Source organism: Neolamprologus multifasciatus, chromosome 20 (genome assembly GCF_963576455.1).
Source record: "Neolamprologus multifasciatus chromosome 20, fNeoMul1.2, whole genome shotgun sequence".
Classification (NCBI taxonomy): Eukaryota; Metazoa; Chordata; class Actinopteri; order Cichliformes; family Cichlidae; genus Neolamprologus; species Neolamprologus multifasciatus.
In genome coordinates, this window is record NC_140458.1 from 7,009,987 (window position 1) to 7,022,511 (window position 12,525).

At 39.7% G+C, this 12,525-nt stretch overlaps 1 protein-coding gene across 1 annotated transcript in view; it reads left to right on the top strand.

Annotated features, from left to right (window-relative positions):
• Positions 1 to 12,525, top strand: part of vwa5b1 (von Willebrand factor A domain containing 5B1) — a 35,465-nt gene that overhangs the window by 5,619 nt on the left and 17,321 nt on the right. Inside the window, exons 6-13 of the mRNA XM_085145663.1 lie at positions 600 to 731; positions 3,324 to 3,448; positions 5,797 to 5,973; positions 6,962 to 7,072; positions 9,043 to 9,245; positions 10,305 to 10,419; positions 10,641 to 10,826; positions 11,081 to 11,282. Of these exons, the coding sequence (XP_085001789.1) occupies positions 600 to 731; positions 3,324 to 3,448; positions 5,797 to 5,973; positions 6,962 to 7,072; positions 9,043 to 9,245; positions 10,305 to 10,419; positions 10,641 to 10,826; positions 11,081 to 11,282 (1,251 nt within the window). The remainder of the gene's footprint in view (positions 1 to 599; positions 732 to 3,323; positions 3,449 to 5,796; positions 5,974 to 6,961; positions 7,073 to 9,042; positions 9,246 to 10,304; positions 10,420 to 10,640; positions 10,827 to 11,080; positions 11,283 to 12,525) is intronic.

Here is a 12,525-nt window from a genome sequence, read left to right on the forward strand (position 1 = left end):
GATTTTTTCTAGTACCAGCAATTCTGAAGCTCTCGAATGAGCCTACAAATATTAAAATATCAAGTGGGCACTAATGCTTGACTAAGCTTGTGTCTCACCATAAAGTTCTGAGATATCTAGTTAAGACTAACTAGATATCGCTGGTTTTGCTGGTTTCATTGTGTTTTTTTGTTTTCTTTTTTTTATTATCCTGGGCTAAACTTAAGTCTCATGAATGAAGCTTCATATTTAATCTACAGATTTGAAATTAGTACAGTTCTCTTATTATGTACTGTAAGTATTAAAAGAGAACAAATTGACCATTATTATAGGCAGGCGACCAAATTAAGCTCTGGACAGTTCTGGCGGATCTGCTAATCTCAGCCAACATTAGCTGATGGCTCAGCAGGTACCGCTGTGCACATCCATTTGGCAAGTTACATAGCCCTCTATTTAAGCTGCTGTAGTCTGCCTACTGTTGCAGCACATCTGCAGGCCTGCTTTCATGCTCTACCTGACTTAATATGTTTTGCTACTGAAGATGTTCTGTTCTTTAGTGGTTTCAGTTTAGAGGACTAACAACTTGTTATTTGATCTGCTGTGGATGACGCTCTGCGCAGGTGTGGAGAGCCCTTCTCATGCCATCCGAGCTGATGCAGATCCTCTGGCCCGCTCTGCTACCAGCATTGTAATCACTCTGGCAGACAAGTATACTTATGACTACCCGGTCGTAATCCTCATCTACCCAAGCGGTAAGTCTTCAACTTAAAAACAGCCCCACAATTTTGTTCTTCCACCCTCAAGTAAAACAAAACCAAAAAAAAGTTACTTCAGCTCTGTGAGACTTTTACTGCAGCCCATAATAAGATCAGTGAAAAGGTGATTCACTGCCTCACGTTGTGTTTGTGAGTGCCTCTTCAGGAAAAAGGTCTTCTGTTATTAATGTATGACATGCCAGTAGAGCCAGACTCTGCTGTGTGGGTGGGTATTGTCAGTTTTCTGGTTCTTGTATTTTCCTCACCGTTGTCTTACCCTGCAGTGTGTGTGTGGGCCGTTTGTCTCCCAAAGGGAGGAACGAGCCCCGCTCAAACTGATCCAATAGGCCTCTTATGAAGGCTTTGTTCACAAACAGACCTGCGGCCAGAGTCGGGCAATTTAATTCATCTCATACGAGTGCTGCAGTTTCAATAACAACATGGACGCTCAGCCAGACCAGAGAGATGGAGGAAACTGAGGTGCAATAGGAAAAGAGGAACAGTTGGGTTTCATCATCAGCTTGGTTGATTAATTGCCTAATTGTGTCAACTTATTGCTGAGTTTCTGAAAGGTTCAACCTTTAAATGTAAGGATTTTAATATTTCATGTATTGGAAATTAATATCTGATTTATGACCAGAGAAAAATGCATATTAATAAAAATTATAAGGAATGAAAAAGTATTTCCAAATGTTATTTTCTATTAATAAACTGAGCTTATCAGCAGCATAAAATGGATGGATGAAAGGACTGGTCGCTCAACCAAGAAAATATCTAATTAATTGAACTTCCTCATGAATTTTAATGTCAGAAGTTTTCTTTAATAACACAAAAGCGCTTTTCTCTCATTGTCTGCAGAAAGCTAGAAAAACATTTTGGGCATTTTAGATATGCTTTAGATAAGCTTTTTCAAGACCTGCAAAGTCTATGCAGAGAAGAAAAATAACAGTTGAAATCCCCAAGATTTGCACAGATGCCTGAGCATCGTTTCTTTCTTTTTTTATCTGTCACCTCTCAATCCTAACAATAACACAATGTGTCTGGTTCACAGGGAGAGGAACTAAACACATATAGGTGCAAGTTTAAAGAAATAATACCAAGCCAACCCATCTGAGAATTGGTTAAAATTTCAGCACTTTAAAGGAATAATTTAACCGTGGAAAGACCTCCTACGTCTATGAACATGTATTGGGAAATTTAGGGATTTTGAAAGAATATACAATGTCTGACCCAGCTATGTGATCATTTCCAGAGGAAGTGTTTATTTAAAGAGTTACAGTTCATCGCTGAAACTGCTCTAGTGAAGGATACTGAAGATCTTTGTGCTCAACCTTGTGCTTGATCTTTGTGGAGCGCATTACCATTGATCACATTTTGCTGCAGAGACAATGAGTCTGCAGGGTTTTGTGCATACTTCTCAGTATCATATTGTGGTCTTCCATTTTTCCCTCCTACCTTGCAGCTTCATATTCAGCATCCTTTGTTTCATATACTGTATTCACTATCCCTCCTCTGCACATGTCCAAACCATCCTCGACTACCAGGCTTTGTCTCCAAAGTTGTCCCTCTGATACACTAATTTGTAATCTTGTCCATGCTGGTGACTCCCAGAGAAAATCTCATCATCTGCAATCCTGCCACCTTCAGCTCAGCCTCGTGTCTTCCTGTTAGTGCAACCATCTCCAAACCAACCATCATAGTAGGACTCACTACCATCTTGCAAATCTTTCCTTTCATTCTTCCCTTTCTATCTTTCTGACTCTCGTCTCCACCTGCTCCACCCTGCCTGCAGTTTCATCTTTATCTCTTTCTTCATTGTGCACTGTCTGTTGCTTTGGTTATTCCCCTCCAGGGATTTAAACTCATCTGCCTTCACTGTCTCCACTCCCTGCCGCTTCTCTGTTACAACTATACCTATAAAAACAAGATGATGCAAATTAATTTGTTAAACTACAGACATGTCTTAAGGATATAAAAGCCTGTGTGACCTGTAATTTTCTACTCATAATTTCCCTCTTTTCATTAATAAGCCACTACTCCACTACTTTTATTCTTTCTATTGTGTGTGTTTGGACCCTGGTTTCTCTGTACACTCCTTTTCTCTCTAAGGCAGAGGGCAGTGACATTGTTCATAGGAAATCATGTGATTGTTGTGTTGTTTTCTTCAATATTGTAGGATTTTGAGACGACTGCTGTTTTGGATTGGTGGTATATAAATAAAACTTAAAGTAGCACTTATCAGGATACCTGCAGTAGTACATCTTATTGCTTATTGTGAGTGATATCCTGGAGCATTACTCTGTAAGTGGTATTTTATGCTTATAACTGTAGATGGTGGTGGTTTACATTTTAAATGATGTGTTGGGCAATGTTGTTGCCATAAAATATGAAAGGATAGGGTGATAGAAAGTACGAGACACAAAAGGGAAGAATGAGGAAAAAAGTAATAAGGCCAAGACAGTGAAAATCTGTATTTTTAGATTTCCGCACTTTCCTTCCCTTCAGCTTCAGACATTGTCCATCTGCTTCATAATCTTGTCTGAGGCATTTATAGTAATGTCTTTGCCATGACCAACTGTGCCACTTTAGAGCCTCATGTGCCGCATGTGCTCATTGAGAACGGGGACATGACACAGGAGGAGTATGATGAGTATCTTCACAGCCGGAGCGATTTCATCAAGGCCACCAAGAAGGACTCCAGCAATGAGAGGAAAGTGAGTGTCCATGACATGAGCACCACACCTGAACTGATAAGCACAATATCACACTGCTTTCATTTTGAGCATGATATCACAAATAATTCCCTGCAAAAAATATTATTTATTTGGCTATTTGTTGAAATTTAGTGTTGTATAATACAATGATATTACGCACTGCGGTTTCAAAATAGGGTTGAATTGGCTCCTGTGTGGCATAAATACTGAAACTTCCTTTTTTATTATGAAACTTTATTGAAGTTGATTTGAAGAAGATTTTTTATTTAAACTGATCTAACGACAGTACACAGTGCCTTAAAACCCAGACAGGTAAAGAAAAAACTCTACTGTGTTCTTTTAGTTATATTATACAGTTTGTTTAAAGAAATTTGTGTGATAATCAGCATTGCTGAAAATCACATTATAATTAAATGTATATGTTAAAACATTAAATTTAATATTTTAAACCAAGCTTAATGCTGAAAAGCTACTACTCCAAAGCTAAGATGCTATTAAATACTACTCAGTTACGCTAGTTAGCCGTAACTTGAACCTTTTTGTGAGACCAATCTGCGGGAACAGACTGTGTGTAGTGTGAATAGTGGACCCAAACGCAGACAAATGAGTCTTTATTACGGCTAATTACATGAATGCAAAAACAAAGCAACACAAACAGTGGCAAAAACTAAGCTAAAACCTAAACTGGAAAAGCTAGGAATTACTATAACAACCATGAACGTGATTTTGAACTATGAGACCGAGAAACATAAACATGCCCTGAACAAAACTCTGGAAACCTGACGAGATGTGGTGGGAGGTAACACAGACGACCTGACAAATACTGAAAGAAAACACACAGACTAAATAGACACAAGAGGGGGTCAGAGTGGAAACACATGGGGAAACAGATAATACAAACAAATAATCATAATGACACCAAAGGGGAAGTAGAACAAAACACAATGAACATGGAGGCACCTGACTCTTCAAAATAAAACAGGAAAACACTGAGAGACATGACAACACAGGCTCGACAACATGAAAACACACAGACAAGAAATACATGAGACTAACATAGAAGACCTAGGTGAAATATAACTACACTACCCTCAAGGCAAACGAATAATAATCCTATAACTCAACATTATCTCAAGATATAGCATAAGAACTCAAAACATAAACTGAAAACACTGACATTTTGTCACTCATGATTACTTCCCTGCCCTTAAAACTTGTACACAGTTAGCTGTTCCAACAAGACAACAATCCCAAATGCATAAGAAATGGATAAAGAAGGCTAACATTAAACTTTTAGAATAGCCTTCACAAAGACCAAAGAATAGGGTTCTATTAAAAAATTATGGACTATACTTAAATGCCAGGTGTTTGCTAGGAAACCAACCAATTTAAATGAATTCTACAAATTCTGCCAGAAGCTTGTTCATGTCTACCAGAAGCATCTGGTCTAGGTGGAATCTGCTAAGGGACATTTAACCATAATAGTGGCAGTATTTGTATATATTTGAACCTGTGTGTACACTTTTGACCCTGTGTGGATTATGGAAAATCCCAAATAAATTCAAATAAGTCCATCAAACTCTTTTTTTAGAGTCATTAAAGATGAAGATTGTACAATTATTCCTTTGCTGGAAAAAGAACAATTCAACTCCAGCTATGTTGAGCTTTTGCCATCCAGTCAGTTAGGAAGCATCTAACTGATGCTTCATTCTAATATGTAATTAAAGCACTGCTAACTAAATGTTTAAAGTAAAACAGATAATATTTTTATGTTAAATAGCAAAAATCTGGGTCCATAGTAAGTAGAAAAAAAAAAGGCTCGTCTTTTAAGTGGCTACAAATAACTGTTAATTGGTAGTACTAAGTGTACCTACACAGTAAACCTCTGGTCAAAAGAAACATGCGATTCTTCTTTTGTGAGCTTTGCTTGGAGATAAAGCACAACACAATTTAGGTAAAAGACAAAGTGTTATTTGATAATGAACAAAGAGAGACTTCTCTGGGCTTCAGCTCGTTAGCTCCACTTTCACTGCTGCGCCCCTGGTCATGCATGTGTCCATTCACGTCTCAGCTATGATGAGGTTGTTAAGTGACCAGCAGCAAACAGGAGGAGGAGGAGAGAGCACTTAGCCATAAAAATGTGTTTCTATGGAAACACTCCAAAGGCTCTGCACAGTCTGCTTCGACTTTTCCAGCACATATACATAGAATAATTGATGTGATTCTTCTACTGACCTGATAACTTGTCACCTTTCTTGCTTCTTCAAACCTTTAATTTAAGCCTGAGCAAAATTGTCAGTCAAACCGAACCCCATTTAATTCATGTTTCTGTTTTGCTGCCTTTATAGGTAGATATAATTCACAAGAGACTCCATAAGGATATCCTCCACAACCCTGTGGTTATGCTTAACTTCTGCCCTGACCTCAAGTCCATTTGCTCTGACTTGAGGAAGGTTCATGGCGAATTCATCTTCCTCATCGACCGCAGCGGCAGCATGAGCGGGGTTAACATCAACCGTGTGAAGGTATTTTAATCTCAACGCGCCATGCGTTGCTATAAAGGTGATCTGCGAGCAAACATTAAGATGCATGCTGATTTACATATAAATTACACAACGTATCACATGCCGTCAAGAGTTTTTTCATTAAAAAGTATTACAGTTGATGTCAAACACATCAATATACATTTTCCAAAGAGATTAAATTCAAAGTTAATCAATCACATGTCGTTAAGCGCTTTCAAATAGCTTTTGAAGCTCAGGGTCTTAGTGTTTCTGCTATCTGTGAAGATTGTATGTGCTTAATCAGCTGTAGGAAGGCATGCATTCAAGGATATTGATCGTGCAAATCATTCACTATCCGCCCATCTTCCAGTTGCTAGGATTTGAAGTCTAATCGGTCTTCAATAGGCTACCTATAAAGCAAACTCGGGGTCATTCAAGGTGGATATATTTTTTACCATGTTTATTTGGCTGCTTGTGCACTGAATGTGTCCTGCGATGTGATGCTGGCAGGTGTGCATTTGTGACTCATACCCTGGGTTTTATTGAAGGTGTTACTACACAGTCTGGGCTTAAGACCAAGGTGAGCCTGACTGCGATATAATGAATATTTACCAAGAAGTACTGCAGAATAGCTTTTAATACATTTATAAAATTGGAACATTATATTTCTGTATTTCTGAAACTGAAAAAATGTTTGATTGGAGATTGTGCAGTCGATGAGGTATTTGTGATATCCACCTGAACAGAGGTTGAGATAAGTGGTATTCTTCTAGAAACGGCTCCTCTCCTGTAGAAGAGGCGGTGATGGACGAAATGATACTGTATGGTGGCTCTCACTCCTCTCAGGCAAATTCTGCCGCGGAGCACTGACAGCTGTGTAGAGCACATGCTTCCATTTAACCACGCATTAAGCAGAGGAGTGTTTTATTTTTTGCTTTTAGAATTTCAGATTTCACATCAGTCTTTGTTCAGGTCAGGAACTAATGCTGCTCTCGGCCTTTTTTTGTAGGATGCCATGGTGGTTAATCTGAAAAGCCTGGTGCCTGGCTGCGTTTTCAATGTCATAGGATTTGGATCTACATTTAAATCACTATTCACGACAAGCCAAAGCTACGAGGAGGTAATGCTGCTCTTTATAACGATAATGAGATAATCATAGCTAGTTTATCGGTCATGGGTTGTAGAACCCAGAGAAAGCCTTCAGGGGCAGGAAGTAGGGTAACACTGTGCAGCTCAGAGTGGACATAAGTATGTGTGCGCTTAAACGCCACATAGCCCAAACTACAGATTCTACCTTGAAGATGGATGTAACCTCTGGATCTAACTCGTTACCCAGCGTAACAAGTCAATTCAAAGCCATAAGCTATGAAGATTTTTGTGGAATATGATTAAAAATAAAAAAGATGTACAAGTTAATGGACAGAATCCCATTGAAAACTCATTACAAGACTAAACAGCAACTGAAATTAGTATCAATAACAGTTTTAAAGGTTCTAACTGTCTTTAACTCTTTTTGTACTTACTTGGTGAAAAAGCTGGTAATGTTGCATTCAGTTAAAACAAGCAAAATGCCTCTCGGGATCAGGTATATGTCCTTCTCACTCATTGTTGGGATTTAGTTGGCCAAGCTTTAAAAACCAAAACTGTTACTTCAGCCAGGCCGAAAACATGTTTGTTTCTGCATTAAAGTTAAGCATTTTAACACATAAGCCTATGGCTACGTTCACACTGCAGGTCTTAATGCTCAATTCCGATTTTTTTGATCAAATCCGATTTTTTTGTCTGCTTGTTCACACTACAAATAAAATGCGACAGCAAACGCTCCCTAGTGTGAACCCTCAAAGCGGCCCGCATACGCAAAAGAAGATGTCACACACAACGCGCTCTGTTTAGAGCAAACAGTATTGTTTGACTGATGGCCCTTAATATAAAGACTTCGGACTTTACGTTTCCCAATTTTTGCTTTAAGTAATGTAAATAACCTAATAATTATCCTTATTGCTGTTTTAGAGGAGCGGTGCTTCAAAGGATAGTTCCAGACTTCTGTCAGAATCTGCAGATTATTCAGTACAAATAAAATGTTCACGTTTCTCCAACGTTGTCTTCCCAACAGTTTCACTGACATCTACATGGGATGGCCAGGAAGTGTTCGCGATGTCTTCTCGGGCGCTGATAATTGGCGTCTGTCTTGTGTCAGTGACATAAAAGACGGATTTAATGCGACCTGACCATTCACACAGCAGTTGCTTTCTAAAACATCGGATATGTATCGGATTCAGTACCACATACGAAAGTGACCAAGATCGGATTTGAAAATATCGGATTTGTGCCGTTCACACTGTCATACCATGATCGGATATGGGTCGCATAGGGTCAAAAAAATTGAATTTGATGCGCATTCGCCTGCAGCGTGAACGTAGCCTTTGGGACTCACTTTTGGATCTAGCTTCAAGCGGCCATTTGAGGAACTGCAGCTTTTAGGACCCTTTTCTGCATTGCCCTTGTTTGTTTTTTAGCCCAGTGCATACATCTTGTGTTTTTTCCCTTCCTCCAAAGGAGCTCAGTGCTGTAGCCACCCACCAGAAGGCTATCAACATATTTTGGCTTCACTTCTAGGAGCTGTCATGTCTTGACAGCTCAACAAAACATCAGACATCCCCATACACAATCCACACAAACAGTGTTTTATTTTAACAATGAATCCCATTGTTCTTAACATTAAGCAGGAGGATATTTTTACATCAAACTCCAAATTAGTTTCTCCGTGGCAAAGTCTAACAATCCCTGAATCACAGCCCTGATTAAGCCTAAGGACTTAAACTGTAGTTTACCTTTTATTTTGAAGGCTTTTATGATTCACTTTGAGCAATCTTTATGAAACAGCCAGCTCATTTTAGCTTCAGTGCTGATTAATAACTGCTCAAATCCTAGAAATAATACAACCCTGTCTTCTTATTTTAACACCTCCATCCTTGAGAGCAGTACAAACAGTTTTTTCTGACTTCAATAAATATACATCTTTGCATTTTGTGTGTTGTGTGAGTACAGCAGCATTATGTCTTGAATTAACATCTTATTTTCATGATCCAGGATGCCCTGGCCATTGCTTGCGAGTATGTTAGAAAGATAAGAGCTGACATGGGGGGCACGAACATCCTGGCACCGCTCACATGGATCCTGAGGCAGCCTTTGATCAGTGGACACCCCCGCCTGCTCTTCCTGCTCACAGACGGTGCTGTCAGTAACACGGGCAAAATTATCAATCTGGTCCGCAGCCATGCACGCTACATCAGGCAAGTATTAATGTTAACACACGCTGAATGTTAGACAGCATAACGAATAGCATTATTAGGGATATCGTCACTGTAAAACCTGTTCTGGTTTCCAGACATATACAAGCAACCCATTTGATGCTAAAGACACTATGCTGTTGTAATAAATCCTAGCTTCTTATACAGATAGCAAATGTGGAGCTTGTCTATACTATAAAATCACATCTCAGGGTTAAATGTAGGACCTGATTCTGCAGCTGTAATCCTTTCAAAATGAAATCTGGCAACATGCAGCCTGTGTCATTTCATTTCAGCTTCGAATTCTGATTAAAAACCAACAACAAGTCAGTGTGAATAAGGAATTAATAAAGAAAGAAAGGAAGCATGCGAACACCGGGTTGAGCTGCCGAGTGAGAGGGAGCACCAGTGGAACAATAGACCTGCAGTATGCTGGGAAATCATTTTATTTTGCCACCTGCATCTAAGTCTCACACTGAAAAAATCCTGTCCTGAGTCACTCTGGACATAATTGACTTTCGTCTACTCCCTTTTAATGGATGCCTCCCCCCAGACGATTGCATTAGGCACACGGAGCTTGGCCAAACCATCAGCACTTCCTGGGCCGTAATCGCTCTATGCTTGCAAATAAGAGCCGCAGTCAGAAACAGGCACAAACAACGATCGATCTACATTTTTGTGAATCCACGATGGATTTTTAACTGTGTCGAGGGAGAAATTTCTTTTTTCAGTCTGCACTCTCTGATTTAATTAAAAATGCAAGCTGGTGCAATGAAATTAGGCAGCTCATCCCTCTGTGGTAAATGAAATATGAATTGTAAAATCGTTTGTTATCAGCCAATCTGCCTGGAGAACTATTTCGACTTCAGTTTCACCAGAAGACATTGTAGGTTTTTACATAAAGCTACTGAAGAATTCTATTACTTCTAGTTCATAAATGTTTTTGCAGCGTCTCGTTAGTTGTCTTTGTGTTGTGCTCGCATTTTGGGAAGACGCTTGTTGTCATGTTCGTGTGTTTCGTGAGCTATCCATGGAGCTGCAGCGTTTAATGTCTTTGTGCAGATGTTTTACGTTCGGCATAGGACAGAATGCTTGCAGGAGGCTGGTGCAGGGGCTGGCAACAGTTTCCAAAGGAACAGCGGAGTTTCTCGCTGATGGAGAAAGGCTTCAACCCAAGGTACTAATTTCCAGCTTTGTGTTGCTTTCCTAACAACAGCCAGCTATTCCGAGGGCCGCTGGAGAGCCATTATGCAGAGGTTTCAAAGCACCGAGTGTCCGCCACTGATACCAATTAGGAAATCATATCTCAGAGACACAATTCACTTTATGTTTTGGTCAGACAGAAGCTGGCTTTTATAGTGGAAAGTCTTTTTTAGTTGGCTTGTTTTCACTCCACAGATGATAAAGTCCCTGAAGAAAACCATGTCTCCTGTACTCAGCGACATTTCCATCGAATGGCTCTTTCCTGAAACCAAAGAAGTGCTGCTCTCCCCTGTGGGCAACACTTTTCTGTTTCCAGGGGACAGTCTGATTGGCTACAGCGTGGTTTGTGATGCCACCCGCTATCACGACAACCCCAAATCCGTAAGACACCTCTTAAAAAGTGGCAAATGACAGCATGCGTGTTGATATTCTGTTTTGTAAACACTTCAGAAAAGGAACATCAGATCACACCATGTTTTTCTTGTGTCTATGTTCAGTGTGATAAATCATTTAATCATTGAAGTAAATCCTGATGGAGATGTATAAAAATATAAAAGCAGCTCTAAGGAAGCTTTTAATCAAACCTTGTGAAAAAGTCTCTTTTTGCATGTGTCACCTACTCAAAATCGAAACAGGATAAGAGGAGGCGATACAGCATGATGCGCTCTGTTGAGTCAGCCAGCTCAGTGTTTTACCACTCTCAAGAAGAGGATCCAGTGAAGACAGCTGGTGACAGTCTGGGTTCACACAGGGAGGGCCATTCTGGAACTCTGTATGATTCCTACCAGGACTCCATGATAGACAGCAGCCCTGTCGGCACAGACCATGACCCCATGGGTAAGAACTTACGGCAGAAATGAGTGGTTGACTCCTGAATGAGGGGATTTCTGTTTTTCTAAACTATAGGTTTGCAGAATGTCAATTTGTGTGCTCCTATTCTTGCAAATTGCTGTAATTTAGGTGTAACTATGATTTCCATCCAAACGGCTGAAGTAGTGCGTTAGTCAGACTAAAACGTGTGTTATATGATTGACAGGGAATTTTGCGCAGGTATTCACAGAACCCACAGGATGAGTCATATTGAATTTTATGATCCTTTGACATTTTTCATCCAGCGCTGCTATGAGGTTTATATTTGTGGTTTTGATTGAAATGCCTTGACAGCTGTTGGATGGATTGCCCCCAAATTTAGTGCAGATATTAATGTCATCCTGAAGGTTTTTAATAGCTGTAGGTGTCCTTTAACTTTCTATAAGGTTAAAAAAAAATTGTCTAGTACTTTGCTTTACCACCTAAAACCTGCAAAACTATTCCCAAACCCGCCAGTCTAATTATACCTCAAAGTGTAGGAGGTGAGTGTGCTGATACGCTAATCTAATGGTCCTCAAATGTTTTCTGGCATGTCCCACTTTGGAAGCTGAAAAAAGGTCATCCCACACGCCACAATTTTTATTGATTGCAATGAACAAAGGATCCATATTTTATTACGTTTTACTTAAATAAAAGTGCAAATCAGCACAGACTCACCTTAGTTTCACTTTATAGATTTTACCTGGCTGTTTATGATGGCTGCCCCACAGTTTGAGAACAACTGCATGAATCCAAGCATGGTAATATTGCCATTTTTGGCAAGTTGCTATGTGTGTGTATTTTTTATTTTTTAAGATTTGGCCTCAAGAATCCCAAAGAGAGATGTTTGTCACAGATATACATTAGTCACTTGCAACAAAATGACTTAGGTGGGGCCCTCTTAAAGATGTGAGATTTATCCTACTATCACTGTTAAATTTGCACATTGATTGCTATGTCTGCTAATCAGATGTGCCTGTGAAGGTTCGCAGTCATCCAGGTCATTGTAGTCTAGGGAGCTTGGAAAGAAAAGTATCTGGACTTCTTTAAGTTTTCTTGAAGATGTTTCACTTCTCATCTGCGAAGCTTCTTCAGTTCTAAGCGCAATTGGTGGAGAATCCTAGATTTTAAGCCTTATGGGAGTGTCCACAAGAGGGTCATGGACCCCCTATTGATCTTCTACCTAACCATGAGCCAAGGTGTGAAAAATGAGTGTAGTTCACAATCAGCC